The 24,912-nt window shown below is 35.8% G+C and overlaps 1 protein-coding gene across 2 annotated transcripts in view; it reads left to right on the forward strand.

Moving 5' to 3' along the window:
* Positions 1-24,912, forward strand: part of DCDC1 (doublecortin domain containing 1) — a 484,878-nt gene that overhangs the window by 197,813 nt on the left and 262,153 nt on the right. For both annotated transcript variants that reach the window (XM_060606272.3, XM_060606273.3), the window contains one exon: positions 22,812-22,904. In XM_060606272.3, the coding sequence (XP_060462255.3) occupies positions 22,812-22,904 (93 nt within the window). The remainder of the gene's footprint in view (positions 1-22,811; positions 22,905-24,912) is intronic.

Below are 24,912 nucleotides of genomic sequence, written 5' to 3' on the forward strand. Positions count from 1 at the left end.
TGAATTCCAAACACAGACCTTGCATTGGAAAATGGAGATGAGAGTTCTTTGATACTAGAATGGTGAAAGTATTGAGCTAGGAGCATCCTGTTCTGAATTCTCTATAAATGCAAATCTATCTGGGTCAGAGAGGAGACACCCAAATAGTTTTGGGAAACATTTGCCCTATGAAATTGTACTTAAAAATTGCAAGGTGGAACTTTTTGTCTCTATGTTGATTAGAGGAAATGGAGAATATTTTGCCAGTAAATGTGGCTGGAGGAAAGCAGCCATTTTGGTAAATTATTAATTCAGATTTGATTTCAGAATATGTAATATTGTGGGTGGAACAAGGGGAAAATTGACCTTTGCTTTATTAATTCTTTGGTAAACATATTTGTACAGTGCTTTGTAGTTTATGATGTGATTTTTCTGGGTTGAAGTTATCTCATTGATTTTCTTTTTTTTTTTAATGTAATTTATTGTCAAACTGGTTTCCATACAACACCCAGTGCTCATCCCAACAAGTGCCCTCCTCAATGCCCATCACCCACTTTCCCCTCTCCTCAACCCCCCATCAACCTTCAGTCCGTTCTCAGTACCCAGGAGTCTCTTATGGTTTGCTTTCTCCCTCTCTGTAACTTTTTTTTCCCCCTTCTCCTCCATGGTCTTCTGTTAAGTTTCCCAAGATCCACATATGAGTGAAAACATATGATATCTGTCTTTCTCTGACTGACTTATTTCACTTAGCATAATACCCTCCAAGTTCTTAATCTTTGAGGTAGGTAAGGATTATTGTTATTGGTACAAATCCCCAGTAATTGTGAAAATAGTACTGGAAAGGGGGAGGCACTTGGGTGTCTCAGTCAGTTGAGCATATGACTCTTGATTTCAGCTCAGGTCACGATCCCAGGGTTGTAAGATGGAGCCCCAAGTTGGGCTCTGCTCTGAGTGTGGAGGCTGCTTGGGATTCTCTCTCTCTCTCTCTCTCTCTCTCTCTTGCTCTCTCACTCTCTCTCTCCCCCTGCTTCCCTCCCTCTGCCCCTCTACCTGCCCCTCTCTCTCAAATAAAAAACAAAAAGAATATTGGAAAGGAGTATATAAAATATACAGGTAAGCAACTATTTTGGAATATTCTCAGACACTTTGGAAGTTCACGGGGCGCCTGGGTGGCTCAGTCTGTTGAGTGTCCGACCTTGGCTCAGGTCATGATCTTGCGGTCTGTGAGTTCGAGCCCCACATCGGACTCTGTGTTGACAGCTCAGAGCTTGGAGTCTGCTTTGGATTCTGTGTTTCCCTCCCTACCTGCCCCTCCCCTGCTCATGCTCTGTCTCTCTCTGTCAAAAAAATAAATAAACATTAAAAAATTAAAAAAAGAAACTTTGGAAGTTCTTATTTACATATACAATAGCCCCCTCTTATCTGTGGGGGATACTTTCCAAGACCCCTAGTGGTTTGCCACAGATAATACAGAACTCTATATACTATGTTTTTTCCTATAAGCATATACCTATGATAGAGCTTAATTTATAAATTAGGCATAATAAGAGACTAACAACAGTAACTATAAGAAAATAGAACCACTAAAGTAATATACTGTAATAAAAAAGTTATGTGAACATGGTCTCTCTCAAAATATCTTATTGTGTTCTACTCATCCTTTTCTTCTTGTGCTGATGTGAGATAATAAAATGCCTACATGATGAGGTGAAGTCAGGTGAATGCTGTAGGCACAGTGACATAGCATTAGGCTACTATTGACCCTCTGAGACTACATCAGGAGGATCATCTGCTTCCAGGTGGTGGTTGACCTGGGGTAACTGAAACCTTGGAAAATGAAACCGCAGATAAGGGGGACTACTGTGAATGGAATGCTCACTACCAATCAAACTTAACGACTTTTTTTAGGCATCCAAAGGAGTTTTACCACATTTTGGACAAATTGACATTGCTAATCTTATTTCAGTCAGCGTGCATTTTGGATAGGAAAAACTGACACTTCAAAACATTTATCATTAACTTTTCATCATTTCATGTTTTTTTCTTATCTAATTTGTGTGAATTTGAAATGCTCTACTGCACTCCTTTAAGATATTTTAAAAAATAAAAATGAGCATTTTTTTCTTATTAAAATATGTTTCACCACTTTTTTGTGGTGAAGTATATAACCTAAAATTTCCCATTTTAATCTAAGCATACATTCTGTGGCATTAAATGCATTCACATTGTTGTGAAAACATTATTACCATGCATCCAGAATTTTTACATCTTTCCAAATTGAAATTCTGTATCCATTAATCATTAACTCTCTCTCCATCTCCCTCTTCCTTAGCCTCTGGCAGCCACCATTCTATTTCTGTCTCCATGAATGTAACTGCTCTAGGTACCTCATGTAAGTGGAATCATAACGGTATTTGTCCCTTTGTGCATGGCTGAATTCACTTGTCATCATGTTTTCAAGTTTCATTCGGGGTGCAGCATATGGCACAATTGCTTTCCTCTAGGGCTAAACAATATTCCACTGCATGTGTGGACCACAGTTTGTTTATTCATTCTTCTGTTGATGGACATTTGGGTTGCTTCCACCTGTTGGCTATTGTGGTTATGCCTACTTTTAATTAAAGATTTTTGTTATTCAAAATACTATTGAAGAACCTCAGTGAGTAAACTTGTGATAAGATGGTTGAAAATATGGATGTGATTATTTCCATAATTATTTTTATTATCATTCATTATCATTCCTTTGACATGCTCAAGGTATTTTATTTGTAAATATTTATTGCCTTCACTTGAAAGTCTTATAATTTATCGAGTCCCTATCTATACTATAGTTTAAATGCTGAAAAGATAGACCAGGCATAAATGTGAAGGAGGTCATGGCCAGAATTAGTATGCAAATGTAAATTATTTGACCTGTGAGTGTGTATAAAATTTGTAAAAATTAGTTACAAGCACCTATAAATGATGAGTTTTTACACTAAATTCTGCATTTTTGATTCCTCAGAAAATCTGGAACAGCTAGCAATGTATTGGATCACCCTTCCATATGACAACATTTTGTGGAGCTTAGTGGCAGTTGCAACTTTTAGACAAAATTCATACTCTTCAGTGGAACATAGATTCTGTATGATCCACTTTTTTCAGTTATGTATTCTTAGGCTCTAACACAGACCTGTCTTCTAGATCTGTGTGCACTTGACATATGAGTAGTCCAAACTCAGGCATGCTGTGTGAAATTCACACAGGAATTCAAAGAGTCAGCATGAAAAAAATATGACAAAGTATCTTATCAATAATTTTGGTATTGACTATAATTTTAAATGGCAGTATTTTGGTTAAATAAATTACTAAACTATCTTTAACCTGTTTATTTTTACCTGTTCTTTAAATGTAGCTACTAGATAATTTAAGATTATATAATGAACCTCACATTAAATTTTTGACAGTGCTGCTCTTGATGTTTATGGTTTAATAGAGGGGTTCTAAGCTCTGTAGCCCATAGGCTAAATCTGACTGGTCACCGTTTTTGGTATGATCCGCAAGTGAAGAATGATTTCCACAAATGAATTTTTGCTATCTGTTTGATTGTAGGGAACACTAGTTTTGAACCCCAATTAAGTGAAATGTTATTCTCCCCAAAGAATTTCACTTTTCCCAGTAGTAAACCTATATTATAAAATATTGTACACAATTATTATTATATTTTGAAATTTATAAAAAATATATGGAAATTTATTTATTTTTCTTGTTATTTAAATTCTGATGTTTTAGCCTTGATTTTGCCTCTTAGTGTGCAATACCTAAAGTATTTACTATGTCTTTTTAGAGAAAAAGTTTATTAACTGCTGGTCCAATAGGGAACTGATGCAGGCACTTTTGGAAGGAATGGAAATGCTTTAGATTCTGAGAGACAAGAGTTCTAATCTTACTCAATGATCTGATGTCTGAGTCTTAGTTTTCTCATCTATAAAATGACTGTAGCAATTCCTTTCTGGATCATTTTGAAAATTAAGTAAGATGCTCTATGAGATGTTTTGTGGAAATGGTGGTTCTTGCATTTTCTCTGCCTATGATGCTCTTCCTTATCAACCTGACTCAGTTACTTCTTGCCTGTTTTTAGCCTAATAACATGTCAGAGGAACATTTCCTTCTCTTGCCTGAGCCTAGGTTGGCTGTCCCCAGAAATCCCATACTTCTACTTGCTGCTGTGTATCACATGTCTGTCTCTGCTTTCTAAGATTTTAAGCTCTATGTCGGAAGTGTCTCACAAAGCCACTATATCCTAGGACTGACACATAATAAGAATTCAGTACATATTTTTTGGATCATGATGCAAAATGCTGTACACATGACACATACAAAACTCAGGAAGATTCAGGAGGAGAATTCTTTTTTCCACAGAGATTTCACAGTTTGTGTCTGGAGATTTGGGTCATGTTTTGGAACAAATAGTTTAAACATACTTTACTCGGCCCTCTGTAATAGTTGGATTTTCTCAATCATCTTTATTAAATGCTTAGCACAGTGCCTGGCACATGATAAGCCCTCAATACATTTTTTCTTCTCTAATGATGGATGATGATGATGATGGTGAATATTGAATATCAAAATTATCCAATTATCTAGGTGCTAGATAAAGTTTAGAAGTCCAAAATTCTGGAAAACAGGTAGGAATCCATTTTAGGGTAAACAAATCAATTGTCCCAACATCCAAATTCAAACCACTGTTCAATACTAAAATCTTAGCTTTATTTTTTTAATGAGCAAGATTTGAAATACAGGACAGTTAAAAACTTAGAACCCAGGTCAAGTTCTGAAAACCAAAATGAATTTTTAACATATCTTGAATTTACATGTTAGGTGCAGATTTATACAATAAATGTCTATTTGCCTAAAAAAAAAAACTTTGGTAGGAATGACAACTGAGAGTTGTGGCTCCTATTCAGAACGTAAGACAACACCAGGGGAGGAAAAGCATGTCATAAAGTCCGCATTAGGCTTTGACACAGGAATGGACATTAGGCTCTAGAGAGGGTAGAACTGATAATAAAATTCAGCCCCAAGGTTCCCTTTTCCACCCTTTCCTAACCTTGTAATGAAGGTCATCCAATATATAATTTTAAAAGGCCAGATGTAGATGAATTAAGATGCCACCAGAAGATGGAGTCATTATTCTCCTTAATATTATGTATATATTGAACCACACTTCAGATATTTCTGTAATTTCTTTTGAGAATTCTGTAATTTCCCAAGTCTTCAGTTCTGTTCAGTTTAACCAGTATTTGTCAAGTATCTACTATGTGCCAAGCAAAAGAGATACAGAGACGGATATAGACTCAGAGCCTACTTCAGAGGACCTCGTAGTCTGGTGGAAGAAATGACTGTAAGAGATACCTATTCACTGCATAAATGCTATGATAGCACCCTGCACAGTTACTGTAGAAGCATGGCAAGGGTATCAGAGATGGGCTCCTATGCCTAGGACTGAAAATAAACCACAGCAGTCCTCCTGGATGAAGTAAACCAGAGCAGACTTTGTGTGTGAGTGATTGAATGAGGGTGTGTATGTGTGGTACAACCCAGATTTATGGAAATCTACTATTTATTTACCCTTTTATCTTTCCCGACCCAGAGCAAAACTTAGGGTTATAACACAGTAATTATGGTGGTGATTCCCAGTGTTGAGGGAGAAGACTCAGAATGGGATGAGGGGATGTAAAGAATGGATTTTGAGATTCTTTCAGAATTTCAGGGTGCAGGGGCACTGATGAGTATCATAATGTGGAAATTTCTGTGGCATAGCATAAGGGCAGATCAGAGTTGTGATGGGGATGGAGATGCGGCAAGTGAGGAGGAAGAAGCCAGATGAGACCGTGATAAGGAACTTGAGTTTTTATCCTGTAAGCAGTAGGGAATCATTAAGCGGATAGTGACATGGTCAGATTTTTGCCTTAAGTTGGAGCTTAAAAAAAGAGGTAAAACCAAAATGTAGGTATGTATGTTTTTTCTTATTCAAGATTTTAAGTTTTTGATCAAGTATTGAGAAAATATCCAATTTTTAGGTCTGCATTCCTATATGGCAACAATATGCTAGAGATCAATACCAGCTGATACATTGTATGAGAACTAGAGGATCTTTTTTTCCTCAGTGACCACACATTAAAGTTCATGGAAGGATTCTGTCTCAATTTTGGTCACTCCTAAATAAATCCAGGTATTTTTCTGTGTTTAGTCAGGACTGAGCCAATTGTCCCACTCCCTAGTGGCAGAGTTTGCCATGATTTTTATCTCTTAACTAGAACCAAATGGAATGGGAAAAGGATCAATAACCTCAAGGACGACTTAGGCTAAAGAGTGGAGAGTCTTGGCCCATTTCCTGGTATAGTGGAAAGACAGTAACCAAAACAAATGTGTGAGCTGATGTGCTAGTGTTGTGAATAGACTCCTCCAGCAACACAAAATGGATGACCAATTGCCTCAGGAAAGGCAACCTGAAGAGGGGTTAGAGAAGACTCTATCAAGCAGAGAAATAGAGGAAGAGAATTTTCCTGAAACAGTCCTAAAGGTCATTTGTTATCTCAGCCTAATTATTTAACTCTCAAGCATGTCCTGGTTTGGACAGTAGATCACACAGTCACCTGTGTGACATATAGAGCAAGTATGGGGAAGACATCTCACCTTCCAGCAGAATCGTTGTCCACTTTTTTTGAAACACAGCTACTCTTTATCTCTCAGCTTGACTTGCAGTTGGAGGTGGCCATGTGACTAAGTTCTCTTCAATGAAATGGCAGCAAAAATGATGTGTTCCCAGGAGCAAAAGGGCTAAGGAAGTATGCAAATAAAAAGACACTGTGCTCCTTACTCTAGCCCAAACTTCTTGTTTGAAAAATTTTGAAAAGGTTGGATGAAATTTTTTTTATGTTTATTTATTTGTGAGAGAGAGAAAGAACATGAGTGGGGGAGGGGCAGAGAGAGAGGGAGACACAGAATCCGAAGCAGGCTACAGGTTCTGAGCTGTCAGCACTGAGCCTGACGAAGAGCTCAAACTCACGAGCTGTGAGATCGTGACCTGAGCCGAAGTCGGGTGCTTAACTGACTGAGCCACCCAGGTGTCCCAAGTTGGGTGAAATTTTAATACCTGTAAGTACTAGGTAGTTATAGATCTCCTTAAGATGTTTTTTATAGAACATTTGAAAGCATTGCCATGCAACAAATAGCAAGCTGCCAAATAATATGGCAGTGATACCATTTCTATAAACATAAAATCCATATATAATTTATATGTACTTATATTTCTATATGTGTACATAGGAAGAGATCTAACCTATAAAATCTAAAACTGTTAATACTATTCATTAATTATTATATCAATTGTGTTAGAATGCACAAATAGATATTTTAAGATTGGAAAAATAACATTGGGTATTAATTTTGATAATTCTAGAGATGAAGTGAAAGTTAGGAATTACACAAGTGACTTCAATATGTTTCACTAATGATTTCTGACATTTGATAGATTTTAAACCAGTTTCTTTTTCTGTGCAAATCTCGAAAATAAATTCTCCTAAAGTCTCCAAATGTAATTTATTTTCTTATTAATGTTATAAAAAATCAGTTCATGTTAATAGAATTCTGATTTTTTAACCTTGTGCTTTCATAATCATATGCTTTAATATGGAGGAAAAATGTGCCAATTTGTCTGTTACGATCTAGCTGTTTCCTTCATTTATTAATCATATTTTCTGATGTACCCAAGACATAATTAAAAACCATGGGCACAGGGGGCAGACATGCCTGGATTTGAATCATAGTTCTTCAATTTTCTTTGCTTTGTGTTCAAGAGCAAGTTACTTAACCTCTTTCAGCATCATTTACATAACTTCCTGAAGTGCTTTTGAGGGTTAAATGCTACAATGTGTCTGCAGTGCCCAGAATAGTGGGACAGAGTAGACAATAAGAGGCCCACTCTTATCTCTTACCCTGCCTTTGCTTTCATCTCAGTTCACTTTTAAGAAGCAATAAATATAATTTAATGCAGTTATTAAATAAGAATTCATAAACCTTCCATTGCCCTATCCATTTGTACCACCCATTCTCTCAAAACAGTTTAGTAGGCTGTTGGCAATTTTAAAAGCAAAGAAGCTAATATTATTTGATCTTCTGTTTTGTCTCTTTTTGTAAATTATTGTTTTCCTTTGAATTATATTTTATCTATTAAGATTGAGATATGGGGCACCTGGGTGGCTCAGTCAGTTGAGTGTCCAACTTTGGCTCAGGTCACAATCTCACATTTGTGGGTTCCAACCTGGCATCTGCTGACAGCTCAGAGCCTGGAGTCTGCTTCGGATTCTGTGTCTCCCTCTCTCTCTGCCTCTCCCCTGCTTGCGTTCTGTCTCTCTCTCTCAAAAAATAAAACATTAAAAATTTTGTAAGATGTATTTATTTTTTTAATGAATATTTTTAAAAATTTTTTATTGCTTATTCATTTTTGACACAGACACAGAGAGTGAGCAGAAGGGGGACAAAAAAAAAGAAAGAGAGGGAGACACAGAATGTGAAGCAAGCTCCAGGCTCTTCAGGGCTCAAACTCACAAATTGTGAGATCATGACCTTGATGTCAGGCACTTGACTGAGCCATCCCGGTGCCCCTTAAAGTTTTAGACAAAATGAAAAAAATGGAAATTAAGTTGGAGCAAATGTGGAAGGAGAGCAGATTTTTAAAATAAGTAGTAAATCAGATATATTGGTCAGTATCAAAGAAGCAATATTAGAAAGAGCCTGTTTTTTATTACAAGATTCATGCAAGTGTATATATTAATAATACAGAAAATTTAGTGTATAGAAATAAGCTGATGTAAATAGGAAAAAAGAGTGTTATACCAACCATAATCTCACTATTCTGAGTAGCTATTTTCAACGGTTTGGTGTATGCCCTTTTTTATACCGATATATATATTTAAAATCTTACTTACTTTTTGAGACTTGCTATTTTGCAGTTAATACATTGTTACCACTTTCCATTATAAAATATTCCTTAACATTATTTTATTTAAACATTTTTTAAATGTTTATTTATTTTTGAGAGAGACAGACAGAGCATGAGCATGAGCAGGGGAGGGGCAGGGAGAGAGACAGACACAGAATACTAAGCAGGATCCAGGCTCCGATCTGCCAGCACAGAGCCCCACACGGGGCTGGAACCCATGAACTGTGAGATCATGACCTGAGCCTAAGTTGGATGCTTAACCAACTGAGCCACCCAGGCGCCCCTCCATCCATCATAAATGGATGATTATATTCTAGTTTATAGGTTTTTTTTTTTTTTATTAATCCCCTTAATTTTGAACATTTACATATTATATGTTCTCTTTACTGTTGCAAACATCGTTTTATCATTGTTTCAGTCAATTTTTGGGTGTATGTCCATAATTATTTACTATTGAAAAATTTCTAGAATTGGAAATTTTGGATCAAAGCTTGTGCACATTTTATTTTTTATTTATTTATTTTAATGTTTATTTATTTTTGAGACAGAGAGAGACAGAGCATGAATGGGGGCGGGGCAGAGAGAGAGGGAGACAGAATCGGAAGCAGGCTCCAGGCTCTGAGCCATCAGCCCAGAGCCCGACGCGGGGCTCGACGCGGGGCTCGAACTCGCGGACTGCGAGATCGTGACCTGAGCTGAAGTCGGACGCTTAACCGACTGAGCCACCCAGGCGCCCCTGCTTGTGCACATTTTAAAGATTTGATATACGTTGCCAAATTTGCCTCTAAATGCTGTAGCATTTGTGTCTTCACCAGCAATACATGAAAGTATCATTTTCCCTGTATTCATTAATCCTTAAATTCACTAATCCTTATCATTAGAAATCTTTTTGATCATTGTTTTAGTTTCAATTATTTTATTAGTTGTAATATTGAACTTTTTTATGCATTTATTCTTTTGCCATTTGTATTTTTTTCTTTTATAAATTGTGTGTTCATTTTCTTTGCTCCTAGTATCTTTGGTGTTTATCTTTTCCTTAATAATTTTTTTAATCTACCTGACATGGATGGACCTAGAGGGTATTATGCTAAGTGAATTAAGGTCAGACTGAGAAAGACAAATGCAATATGATTCCACTCATGAATGGAATCTAAAAAATGAGTAAACAAACTAAAAGCAGAATTAGAACTATAAATGCAGCGAACAAACTAAACTGATGGTTGCCAGAGGGGAGTGGGGTCAGGGTTTGGGCAAGATGGATGAAGCTGATGGGAGATACAAGCCTCCACTTGTGGAATGAGTAAGTCATGGGAATAAAAAGCAGAGCATAAAGAATACAGTCAATACTGTAATAGAGATATAATGGGACAGATGGTAGCTGTGCTTGTGGTGAACATAGCATCATATATAAACTTGTAAAATCACTAAATAAAAAAAGCAACAGTAAATAATTTTTAGTGTACCTAAAAGTGCTTTTATTAGGGGTATTGACTTATTGTCACATTGCAAGTATTTTCTCAGTGTATTGTTGCTTTTCAATTTTATTAAATCTACTTTTCGAGGTACATAAGTTCAGGACTTTGATTTAATTAAATTTACCCATATTAGACTTGGAGAGATATTTTCCTTTCAGACTTTACAAATCAGAAATTATCTTCTAGTACTCTTATTAAATTTAAATTTTGAAGTCACCAAAAGCGTGTAAAGTAAAAAGCGGATCTGACGTATTTTCTGAAGTTTTAGTCAGTTGTCCATGCCGGTGCTGCCTATTTAACAATCCACCCTTTCCTTGTTGATTTGAAATTCAGACCACAGTCCTTTGTCTGATTACCCTGGGGCCAGATATATTTTGGATTTTAGAAAAGTAATGTAGTACATTGACCATATGTTATGTCACAACCTCAGTGAGGTATGAAACAGTTCCATGGAATGAATGAATCACTTTAATATTTTCACAGCGAAACATTCACATTAAGTGGGAGAAGTAGAGTTTATAAATCAGTCCTTGCTGCTTTTGCTGCCTGATGAGTTCCGAAAACAATCCAGTTTTCAGAGAATGTTGGATTTTGGAGTTGTGGCTAAGAGTTGTAGTACATTGACCATATGTTATGTCACAACCTCAGTGAGGTATGAAACAGTTCCATGGAATGAATGAATCACTTTAATATTTTCACAGCGAAACATTCACATTAAGTGGGAGAAGTAGAGTTTATAAATCAGTCCTTGCTGCTTTTGCTGCCTGATGAGTTCCGAAAACAATCCAGTTTTCAGAGAATGTTGGATTTTGGAGTTGTGGCTAAGAGACAGTGGACTTACATTGCATTTAATGTGTAATAAAGCCCTAAGTATACACATTGTGTCTGTTTTGATCTGTTTTTTTAGTTCCGTCTTATGCTACACACTGTGATATAGTACTGTAATGACTTTAATATACATTTTAATATTAGTCTTACTGTTTCTTCTTTTTTCCCCAGAAATGTCTTGGTCATTATTTTTTTAGATGTATTACAGAATATCTTTTTCAAGGTACAAAGAAATTACATCGGAGAATTGTAGATTAATTTCGGAGAAGCACAGCAAGTAGGGTTGAGCTATGTTGGTGACTGAGAGTTATGCTACCTCTATCTGGGTACTGTCTATTGTAAACTCTTAGAGGTCCATCCTCAACTCTCAAGACCAGTTTGAGAAGTGTTGGTCTCTTGTCACATTTCCAGAAGTATATTTGGCTGGATACCCCTGAGGTGCTCTTATGGTTATCAATAATATCTATTAGCATCTTAAGGGCTCTTAGGTACTATTCTATAAAGAAACACACTTATCTTGATTAAACCTAGTGTTTAAGAAAATTACTTGACCGGAAAATCCCTATTTCATAACACTGAACAAATCGCTTAGGAAATAGTTGTCTAATGAAAAATAAAAGCATTCTGAATCTGAGGATTCTTATTCATCACTAAATCCATCATAGGTATTTATTGAATGTCTGCTGTCTGCCCATTATAGTTGAATGTACTGAAGATATGAAAACATTTTATCCTTGCCACGGGGACAGACAGGCACCAGGAAAAACTATTAGGGACTGCTGAACTGCAATTCTTACTGCCCTCTGAAGGTACAGAGGCATCTCATTGATATTCATATCACAGAACCAATATAGTGCATTGATTATATCAACATTGGAATTTAGTAAATATACTAGATAAAAGAGTGAAATAAAGGGGGGGTAGCACGATCTGTAGTATATGGTAGTATATTTTAGCTCATATATGCATAGAGAGAGAGGACGAAGCCAGAATGGACTTCATAGACAAAGATGGACCAAAGATGGGCCGCAAAGGATTGATGAAGATAGATTGTCTCCACCACTGCAGGCAATAATGATTGGAAATATGCTTCTTGGAGATGTAAAGTGCATCACACTGAGTCTAACCCATATGCAGACAGTTTTCTGTAAGGATAGTGGCCTATCTGGCTTATCCTCTTTGGGCCTCAGAATCCTAACTACAGTTTGCAAAGAATTTTCTGATTCAGATAGTCACTTTAGTGAGTGACAGAAAATGGGGTTTATTGCTTGGTGTAAAGAAATGAAATGTTCTAGTGTTGGAAACAGTGCAGGACTAGAGTAACTGAAGTGACAGGGTAAGCAGACACAATACAGAAGTGGCCTGCCACACTTTCTTGTCACCTGAACTCTCAAGTTTATTTGGAGAATTCATAAACAACTAAAATGGTTCCTTTGCTACCCTTGATTGGCCTACCCAATCTGGTTGGTTTCAGTTTATCAATTTCCTCCCCAAATGTACAGTCTGACTGTTTTATTTCTATCCTGTGTCTTATAAATCCTGTTTTCGCTTTTGTTCCTTGGCTCAGTCTAACAACAGACTCTCTCATATGTGTGTACACAATTTGTGTGCAAAATGACTACCTGACTTTCAGTTATTTTCTGACATTGATACTTTCTTCCTGAGCTCTTGCCCATTGGATCATGGGGCGGCGGGAATAACTGAATGTTTGATTCAGTTTAAGGCTTAGTCTGATTTGATCATTTAAATAGCTTTTTTTAGGTCATTCTTTCTCTCAGATAGACTCTTTCCTTCAGGTGTATGGACCAAGGGATTGTGTGACTTTCATATCCTCAAGGCATTGGGGAAAGGGACCCCTGGCTTCTAGCCGGACCATTGGAATGTATATACATTGTCATGGCAGCTGCTTGCCAGTGGAAGGATATCCCTTGTTCAGTTAGTTGCTGGATGCTTTTCTGGTCTGCAACATGTGAACTTATAGGCCCATTCTTTAGGCTCAGGCTCTTTTTTAGGGTGGTGCTTTGTAGATGATCCACCCTAAACTTGACTTCCTCTGGTATTAGAGAACCCCACCCCAAGGTCTGACTGACACCTAATTGGCCTTGGCTTGAGTGGTCTGTGGTGCTACTCTCACTATAGAGCCATATTTCTCTCACTATGCCCATAGTCTATAGCAAACTTCTCAGCTTACTTCCAAGTAGCTACTTCCAAGTCCTAAGACACATAGGAACCAAGGCTTGTTCAGGTAAGCTAAACCTCAGGTCTCCCTCTGGCAGCCTATACCATGTCATCTTGTCGATGTGACTATGTCCTAGTGCTATAGGACAGCTCCCTCCCTGTGTCCATACTGAGGGGAAGGAAGCAGAAGACCCTTTGGTCCCAGAATTGTTTCCATTGATCTGATACTTTTCTTCCTCCCCAAGTAACACCCTATAGAAGGGGGACTTAATACTCAATTTTTCTGGCTATTTTATACTTGCTTCTCTTTCTGAGACTTCTTCCTACATTTTTTCTAGGACAGAAGGAAATGGCATGCTCCAGTTTTTTTTTCTACATTGTATCTTCCTTATTCTTAATTCTAGCAAACCTTTAACAGCAGTCAGTCATTATTCTTAATTTATAAGGGACATTTATGGGCTGAGTCTTCTAAGTTTAGCTTTTTATATGCTGAGAGGAGTTAAGGGTTTTCTTGAGAGGCAGATCATCTCTAAACGCAATGGTCTGGTTTTCAAGGATATTGTTTCGTTGCACAATTTTGTCATACATGTCAGAACTGATATTATTGTGACAAATCCTAAGAACATCTAGGGTAGTTGGGGCAGTTTTGTACTTGGAAAGACAAAAAAAAAAGCATGTTGATAATTTTTAAACCATTACCCCTGTTATATTACCCATTATAATACCGTAAGGACTGTATTTTTTTAAAGTTTATTTATTTTGAGAGAGAGCGCGCGCGCACACACACACACACACACACACACACACACAAGCAAGCAGAGGAAGGGCAGAGAGACTGGGGAGATGGAGTCCTAAACAAGCCCCAGAATGGTCATCTCAGAGTCCCACACGGGGCTTAATCCTGCCAACTGCGAGATCATGACCTGAGCCAAAACCAAGAATCATATGCTTAACGGACTGAGCCACCCCAGGTGCCCTTATAATACCCGAAGGACTTTAAACTTGGCATATTATTAAGACATTTGAATTGAATACCTTGAATTGCAAGAAACAGAGACTCCTTCAGATCTCCTAAAGTAATGGGACATTTATGATGAGGACATACATAATATATCTGATAGGGTTTGTGGGTTTTTTTTTTAATGTTTATTTTTGAGACAGAGAGAGACAGAACACGAATGGGGGGGGGGGGCAGAGAGAGAGGGAGAAACAGAATCAGAAGCAGGCTCCAGGCTCTGAGCCATCAGCCCAGAGCCCGACGCGGGGCTCGACCTCACAGACCGCGAGATTGTGACCTGAGCTGAAGTCGGACGCTTAACCGACTGAGCCAGCCACCCAGGCGCCCCAGGGTTTGTGGGTTTCAATCAGTGGGATCTGTCTCGGGATAGCTTAGGCAAAAATAATTTAATGGGATGGCAGGTGGTTGTAAATGAAATTTAAAGAAAGACCAAAGAAAGGGGCTGTAGAAAAACCAGAATAGCTCCAGACATCCAGATCTAAGAATGTCTCTTTAAGGTGCTGTTAATGGGCCAGATTCTCTCCAACTGTTGATGTCTTTCTGTGGTTCCCTTCTTAACACTGTATCTCTTGAAGAAAGAAGCTGATTGGTGTAGGAAGAGGTCATGGACCCACTGGCTTGGATAGCATGGTCCCTCCAAAATTGCATGCAGTAGTAGAAGAAATGGAGTAGAGACAGTTTGAGAGGATGAGCTGAGTTCACTTTAGGTCATGTGGCATTCCCAGTTGTGACAGACGTCTGGGTGGAAAGTTTTTAATCTGGCATGTGAGTCAGGGCTAACTCAGTGCCACTTTTCCCATGGAAAGTGAAAGGGCTAAACTTTGCTTACAACTAATTTAAAAAAAAAAACAGAAAAGAAAAGAGATTTTTAAAACAGTTTATTAAAAAAAATTTTTTTTAAATGGTTATTTGTTTTTGAAGGAGAGAGAGACAGAGCATGAGCCGGGGGAAGGAAAGAGAGAGAGGGAGACTCAGAATCCAAAGCAGGCTCAAGGCTCTGAGCTGACAACTCAGAGCCTGAGGGTGGTGGTGGTTTAAACTCACAAACCGTGAGATCATGACCTGAGCATAAGACAGATGCTTCACCAACTGAGCCACCCGAGCGTCCCAAAACAGTTTGTTTCTTTAATTAAATGTTAAATAAATTGTAGGTAAAGTATTATGTAGAATAGAATTGTCTTTTGCATCCTTTTAGACAAAATGTTTAAAAAACATTTTAAAGTGTTACTGTTTTAAAATGGTGGTGTTTTGTTTGCTGGTTTTTAAATATACAAAGATTTCTTTTGTAAGTGCTCCCTTAAAACAAACTGTCCTCAAGAAGATACAGGCTATGGTAAAAGCAGCTTTTTTTTTTTCCAGAGAATTAGCAAGGACAGGAGAGGAATCCCTGGCTGTAGAAGGCCTGGGCTGTATAAACCTCACTATTGCCCTGTGTCTCAGAACTAACCTGTGGCAGAGCCTGAATTCACAGCCAGTTTTGAACTAAGGGTTCTGCTTCTTCCCCAAGTCTGAAAGTGGCACTCTTGAATTTCTTTACAGAAGGGACTTAAGTGAGACAACCTGGCTGGAAGTGGAGGCCAGGTCAGGATTTAGTTAAGGGATGTCTAAGACTGGAACTGAGGTAAGAGTATACAGCTTGAGAAGATGAGGCTGAACCAAGGCAAAGCTAAGAACTGAATGATATAAAGTTGTCACTATACCATCATCACAACACTAGCATTTTACATATAAACTCCACTGTATAATTCAGTTTAGAAATAGATTATGTGTGGGATCACACTAGCCATCTTTGTTCTTGTTCCCCAGTATGAAAGCTTCCTTCCAGTCAGACCATTGCCTTAGGCTGACTCGCTTGGATCAGCTTTGCCCTTCTCTGTCTTCCTTCAAGACTCAGCTTGTATTCTCTCCTCTCCCTCCTGAGGCCATGTCAAGTCACTTCACTAACTGTATTTAGAACAAATTTTATCATGTAACTAATTACTAATTAGCAACATTAATTAATATTTACTAATAACATTGTCCTATATTATTACTTATTTTCCTAGCTAGATACTACCCATTGTTTCTGCCTTTCCATCTCCACCTTAAATAATATTTTTGACCTTTGTACTTGTAGATTGTGTTGTTTATACCTCCGTTTGACAATTAATTATGATCTACATCATGCATACATCATTTCTCACTTCCTATTGTTTTCATTGTCTCCTCAATTGTATCTCACTTTGCTATTAACCAAGTTGTATGTGGCAAATGTCTAGCACAGTTGTTGCATGTGGAAGCATATTATATTATTTAATGCTGTGGCTTTCTAAATTGTGAGGTGAAATGAGATCAGTTGCATTCAGCCATAGACTCCCAGCACTTTCTTTACCTACATTTCCAACTTTATCTAATTAAGAGCTAAGCTTTTGTTTAAAGATTTTAGAGACCATCTCCCCTGGCCCCAAATGAAGACCATTTATTAAACAGATCTACATGTATTTTTTGTTTGCTCAATCTAATTGCAAATCCTGAATCCTGGTCTGCTGCTTCTTCGCAGTTCCTAGTTTGATTTTAAATAAATTAGTTGGTTTTTAATAAATACTAAGATGAAATAAATAAGACTATGATAATATTTATATCTTATGAATTTTACATTCAGTTCAATTCTAAAGGGTATTTAATTTTTAAGTAAAAAAAATAGTTCAAATTTCCTTAACTTATCACAAGTGTTGAACACATAAAATCATGCCTTAGAGAAGTTCACCCACATGCGCGCGCGCACACACACACACACACACACACACACACACACACACACACACTTTGAGAGTTCCAAGAATAACCCTGAATATTAATGGCCCAAACAGATAGTGCTCATTTGACATGTTGACTTGTTCACCAGATCAATTTTGTACTTTGAACTTTTCAAACCATTGCCTATATTTTGGCTTCATCTTTGTTGACAGGTAGGAAACTAAAAACATCAGCCTGATTCACTTTAAAATGGCATAGACTCATTATCATTTTGCTTCTTGAGCAAATATTTTTGTGTGTATGGACACTCTGTATCAATTCCATTAAGGCATTTTCAGATACAAATGATTTAGGTTGACAAAATTCAGTTTTTCCTGGACATCCATGATACCAAATAGTGGCTTCCCCCACACTCCTAGCAGCCACCCTCCTGTTCCCATACATAAATGGCAGCCAGCAATGGCTGGAAACAAAGGACTCTCTCCCAGTCTCTGAATACAGTGACATTCATTCTGAGAGAAGCAGGGGCAGCTTTTTGAAAGCCGACTTCTTCAGCTCGACAATAACACACAATGAGTTATTGACTTGTTTATATACGGAGCTCTTTTCAGTAACTAACTCTGACTCCCACAGTCTGGACAAATGATTGATTTCGTGGTTAGAAAAAGAGAAAGCTCTTGCGCTAAACTCTGTAGTGCAAACTACTTCTTCCCCATTTGTTCCTTAAATGAATAGGACCTTATTAAAATGCACTTTCCAAAAAAATACCTGCAGCTGGCCTTTATAACCATGTTTTGTATATATAAATAAGTAATTTGTCCCAGTCTTTTGTATATTAACAGACCATTGGGAAACTTGTCAATATATATGAACGCTGATTGTCCTGTGGTTTATGCTAAACTGTATTTCCTATATTGATCTGCATGTAAAATATGGATCAAATAATTTATTATTAAATCAATTTACCAGCCAAAAAGTTAGATTTTTGATAGAAAGATAGATTCCGTTTTCGTGTTGTGTTACATTGATTTATTAAGGACATTATACACAACGCATATCATCTACTTCACAATTGAATCACTAGCTGTTCTGAATACAGAGAAAAGTACGTGCAGAACTGTAGTTCAGAGTGCTGAGAGTATGGTTGGGCTCTTTGGTTAGCACCTATCTAGAATGTTAATATGTAGTTAAGTAGACAGATCATACCAGCTTGTTTGATTACTGTACCTTTTTAAAAGGTATTAATAATTGGACTCCAGAGTTTATTTAAAGTTATTTTCTACTATAAAATATATTTTATTTGATCTTACTGTCATGTTGAAACTTTTACACAGTTAAAACTTTTTAATCTTTATGGTTTTTATAAAGTACATCTTTAAAATATTTGGGGGAGAAGTTAAAAAAAAAAACAAGAAAAGCCGTGTACTGTTAATGACACACACAAAAGATCACTGCTGCTTTGTCTGTATTTCTCCAGAAGGAGGTCTTGAATCTGTTGTCCTCTCTAGGATGCCCATAGTTGAGCTTCCTGAACCAGCAAATGTTTGAAGAATTCCTCAAATTAAGAGCACTTTTTATTATAGTCACAACAGGCTATATATGTTATATAGAACTATATATTACCAAATTATGACCCTTTAGGGCTTTAGAGAAAATATAATGCCTGCTACCTTAGCATTAATAGTTTTATATAAAATAGATATAGTCAGAAAGGTAAAAGTCATTGAGAATCATTTCATTGACACCTGTTGCTTCAGGTATAGTTCTGCGGACTTTTTTCTTAATTCCTGAATAGGCTAAGGTAAACTTACTTCTTTTTAATCTTGTTTCTCTAACCAGAGGATTTTTTTTGAAGCATTTTCTGTTCAGTTTTATTTGACAGAGACATTATGTTTCTTGTTTTTTTTCCATTTCTGCTACTGTCTTTCACTAGTCTCTTGATTGTTCTAGTATGGTTACCATTAATATTAATGAGACCAACTTTAACCTAATTTTGGACAGCTAATATTTGTTACATATTTTTAAAATCTTAGCAACAACACCTGACAAAAATGGTAAATTAAACCTTCCTATTTAGCTTTAGATTTTGATGTACACAATGAATATTTAAGGATGTTTTCTTACATTTAAAAAGGGTAAGATACAGTTAGAACAAAGTGTTTCTCACTGCCTTATTTGGTAGAGACTTGGTTTTTCATAGTTACATACAAATTTTAGCCATCATTCTGTTTATTTTTTTTATTGAGGTATAATTGACATATAACATTATATTAGTTTCAGGTGTACAACAAAATGATTTGATATTTGTATATATTGCAAAATTACCACAATAAGTTTAGTTAACATCTGTCACCATATAATGTTATAATTTTTTTGTGTGTATAATGAGAATTTTTAAGATTTACTCTCTAAGCAATTTTCAAATATGCAATATAGTATTATTAACTATAGTTCTTATGCTATACATTACATCCCCATGACTTATTTATTTTAGAGCTGGAAATGTGTACCATTTGACCCTCTTTACTTGTTTCACCCACCTTCCACATCTTCCCCTGGCAATCAGCAATCTGTTCTATCTATGAGCTCAATATTTTTTTTGGAAGGGGGTGAATATTAAACATATAAATAAGATCATATGGTATTTGTCTTTCTCTGACTTATTTCACTTAGGACAATATCCTTTTTTTAATTTTTAATTTGAAGTTTCTACCCTCTCTACATATGAAAAATTAGCCTCAGAAATATATAACCCATTGACAAAAATTATTTCATACATTTTAGATGAGAACAGTAAATCAAAAGCATGCGATTTTGTCATAATGAAGAAACAAGATCTTCTCCTCCAAAGTGACAGGAGAGAAAAATCCTGTGATTGTTGTCATGACATGGGTCTTGAAGAAAAGATGTTATTAGTACTGCATATTATTTTGGAAAAAAAATTTTTAAGTTTCTATTTATTTATTTTGAGAGAAAGAGAGAGACAGCATGAGCAGGGGAGGGGCAGAGAGAGGGAGAGAAATTCCAAAAAGGCTCCTCACGGTCAGCGCAGAGCCTGATGCGGGGCTCGAACACATGAACCATGAGTTCATGACCTGAGCCAAAATCAGGAGCCAGATGACTGAGCTGAGCCACCCAGGCACCCCAGCACTGCATATTACTTATACCTTATGGGGAAAATGCACTCTCTGAATTTGACTTTTTACTTTCAATAATTTTCTCTAGATGATTGTATTAAAATCTCTTTTGGAATGGCTGGTCTGTTTCCAGAAAAGGCCCATGTGTGTATCTTTATATTTTATTAACTATTCATTTCTCAATATCTTACTGGATTCTCTATTTGGTATGCATATGATGTTTTCCAATAATGTTGATAGGTTTAGTCCTCAGCTTATGTAGATTGGTATAGTGCTTCTTCAGAAGTTGAATATTAGAATGGAGGTGATTTTTCCAACTGTGGTGCTTTCGAAGGTAAAAAAATTCCCACCTTTTAAAGAGTTATGTGGAAGCAGTTCTAAATGTCACGCCTCTGGGAAACCTCATTAAAATCTGACTTACTGCTGGGGCACCAAAGAGTTTAGTAGCTCTGTTTTTGTTGTGTTTTGCTTTCCTGCAAAAAAAGATCTGCTCTCAATGTTTGTGCATTTGGAAATTAAATTTGTAAGAAATGGATGAGCTTGGTGAATATTTCCCAGCCCTTCTTCTTCACCCATCTCTCCCTGAGATGAGAATCCCCCCATTAAGAAATAGCCATGGAGACTTGACACAACTATATTGTGCCACCACTCACACACAGGCTTCCATGAGGTAGATGTTTGACTTTTTTTAACATTATGTTTTTATATTACTTCAGTACAGGAAAAAATATTCTTTGGGGAAAGTGATCCTAAGAATAATTTCACATAATGATTTTTTTTCCAGTTTAATTGACATGTAATTGACTTAGAGCACTGTATAAGTTTAAGATATACAGCATAATGACTTGACTTTCATATATATTGTGAAATGATTACCACAAGAAGTTTAGTTAACATCCATCATCCTATTAGGCGCGCACACACACACACACACACACACACACACACACACACAAGAAAAACACCGTGTTTTATCCTTGTGATGAGAACTCTTAGGATCTACTCTTTTAACAACTTTCAGATATACCATTCAGCATTGTTAACTGTAGTCATCATGTTGTATATTACATGATGATTATTTGGTAACAAACTTGTTTTTACCTGTTCTCAATCTAGGACAGGGATCAGCAAATGTTGCCTGCTGAGCAAATTCAGCCTGCCACTTTTTGTCTGTTTTTTAAGTTTTACTGAGGCATAGCTACATTCATTCCCTTATGTGTTGTCTATTTCATGCTTCAAAGGCAGAATTGAGCAATTGCAACAGAGACTGTATGCCCTACCGCCCAAGCCTAAAGTATTTAGTCTCTGGCCCTTTACAGACATGTTTGTCAACTCCTTGTCTAGGGTGATCATCAAAATCACCTAAGGATTCCTGGGCTTTTCCCCTCTACCAGGACAGAATCTAGGATATACTGAGCTATATTACCTGTCATTGGATGAAGAGTTCACAGTTTTGATACTATTCTTGTAGCATATATCCATAACTAGATTGAGGAAACTGTATTATTGATTCCCACCCCTGTTGTATCTCAAGTATATGGGTTTTGAAGCAAGGTATGGATTAAAGATTCATGTTAACTCAAACATTATTTTCCAAGTATACAATTGAGAAACACGAATTAAAGCAATAACATTAACAAAACAAGCAAAACAAAACAAAAGCATGGCCATTATTCATTCTTAGTCCTCAACAAAGAGATACAACATGGCAAGTCCCTTTCTTGAGAGTTGTTAAATATTCCAATTCACAAGTTTTTGTATTAGGCTGTTTCTTTCTATTAATACCAGTTTGCTGAGTGAATATTATTGTGTTAGTTCAGCTTTTTCCTTTCATTGAAAATAGCTTCTGTTTCAATGGGGATTATTTATAAAGAAATACAGAATGGACACATTCACCTTTTATAACATGGGTTAGCAGCAATAGTAGACCTTTATCTGCCTTTGTAAGTGGATCAGGTTGTAGGTAACTGTACAGGTATTTAAGATACACTATTTTTTGTCATGAAATACTATAAGTCATTTTGAACTGTTCTAGAGTGTTTGAATTGATGTTTGCTTTTGGTTTATGTTCCTGAATTTTTATTCTGATCTAACAACAGCCAATTTATTCCCTACTGGCAATGAAAAATTGTAATAGGAAACTATCAGCCTAATAAAAAAATTGCTATGCTCATTTTGATAAAATACTTTTAAAAAGTATTCATCAAATGTCTGCAATTAAGGATCCTCTCCCAAATCATATTTTAGTAAACTTAAAAACAATAAAAATGGAAGTGAAAGATTCAGTGTTAAATGTTTTAAATATAAAAATGAACTTTCAACTTAATCTAAATGGGGTTCATTTTCATATAAGTATGGGCCAAATTAGTTTGAAATTACCTTCCATGATTATATTAAATTGGTTGTTTGAATAAATGTTGCAGTTAGGTGTCAGTAGGTGCCTGTTTTCATGTGATTTATTTATTTTTTCCTAGTTGAACCTGGCTATAGATGAACAGAAAGAGAAAATTACCAAAAAAGTAATTCTTTCAATAACAGCGAAGGAACACCATAAGGCACAAGAAGAAGTAAGTAACTTACTTTTTAAGCTGTATGACAAAACTATAATGAGTGCTCATTTTAAAATTAAGACATATTTTACTTGGTTCTGATAGTGAACCAGCTATAGTTATCTGATAGCAACAAAATGGGAAAAAAAATTGGTCAAAACTGGAAGCATTTTATTGATCTAGGCAACTTGAAAAATAATTATATGGTTGAAAGAATAAATATTGTAATTTTTTGAAAATACTTCTGACAACTTTCTCATAAATTTCCTAAATTAGGAAATTATTACATGCAAGTTGAATCTGTAAATTATAACTAACACATGCTAACATAGGGAAAAGGTTAAGATTTTATTAAACTTTGAATAAGTACCAAATATTATTTTTATTTTCTGAGTTTCTAGGAATGGAGTTATTGTTCTGAATTTTAGAAATGCTAACAATGTTATCTCCTAGCAAGGAAAAACTGTAGTTTTCAAATGTCAAGCTTAAATGAGCTAATCATAAGATTCTGTAGGCAATATTATAATGAAGAACTATTAAAGCAAACCTTCTCTCCAAAGCTCATGCTGTGAAGTTGACAGCATATTCCATAAATGAAATAATAATACAAAATTGGTGTTAGACAAAAGGGGAAAATGATTTTCATGTAGTTTCCTGGAATGCAAAGCCATTTACTCTTTCTGAGGAGAGATCATGAATTTGCTAATTCCCATGTACCACTGTCAGTAAATAAAATCATAATCAACTTAAAGAATAAGGTAATGTGAATATATGAAAATTAAATTTTCATGTCATTCTCTTTTGACATTTCGGCAAAGAAATCTATCCAAGCTTTGGGGTTTTAATATTTTCTTATCATTGTGATTGCATCTGTCCAGCTAATTATGTATTTTACAAAAAATGAACAGGTACAATGCATCACATTTTCCTCAGAGAATTCAAGTCTTTGAATTAGAGATTCAAATTAATATTTGGGACTTGTATATGTCCATTATTAAAGACTATATTGTAAGTATAGATTGGTAATCTCAGTAGAGAATATTTCATAAGAAATATTCAACTTGAATAGTTTCTAGATGTAGCAAATAACAATTGTATAGATTTAAGTTACAGTTCTCACTCATTCTACTTAATATTAACAAGTTAAAAGACTAGATTTTTTAGTTACAAATTTTAAAATATTACACTCTATTCATTTGGAAATGTTTTATCCCAGTTGGAGAGTTTTATTACATGTTTTATAGTAATTTAAATTGAATCTATCATGTATCTTGATATGGTAAACTTTAAGAAATACAAATAAATTTCTCTACTTAGTAGCATTAAAATTACATCTATAATGTGATGTAACACAGTGACAAATTATTATTAGAGATAAATATAAAACACCTAAAAGAATGAACAGATAGATATTTTCTGCCTTTTAAGTATTGTAATTATTTTTTTGATATTTTATGCAAGTCTATAATTTAATTGGAACTGAAAACTTGAAGCGGCCCAGGAAAATTATCATTATGCTAAATATATCATTTCAAATGCCACCTTGTTAGCCACACTGGAAATGAAAATGATATTTTCTGGAAAATCCAACAGTATTCATGTTTATTTGTTATTTCTTCTTTATTATCATCTTAATGCTTACTTAATACCTATATACTTCAGTGTTCTTCATGTACGATACGTTATTTGGTCCCATATTTGCTTGATCAGCTATGGCTTCAAATGCCTTCTGTTTGCTTAAAAAATCAAATATGCAGGAAAGGGAATATATTTTGTGTGTTTTGTGAGTATATGTGTGGGTGTGTATGTAATAGTCTCTAAATATATTCTATATGTTATGGTAATAATTTCTATGTTATTACTTTGAAAGTGATTATATTAATTATGATGTGTAATTTCTAGTGTTTGGTTAGAAAAAGTGAGTGCTGTCAAGTTTTGACCCTAATTCATATTCAGAAGTGTGAAATCATGGTAGTGAAGAGAAATGAAAATGTTGGGAAGGGGGAGAATTACTTCAAAATTTATT

Source organism: Panthera onca, chromosome D1 (genome assembly GCF_046562875.1).
Source record: "Panthera onca isolate mPanOnc1 chromosome D1, mPanOnc1 haplotype 2, whole genome shotgun sequence".
NCBI lineage: Eukaryota > Metazoa > Chordata > Mammalia > Carnivora > Felidae > Panthera > Panthera onca.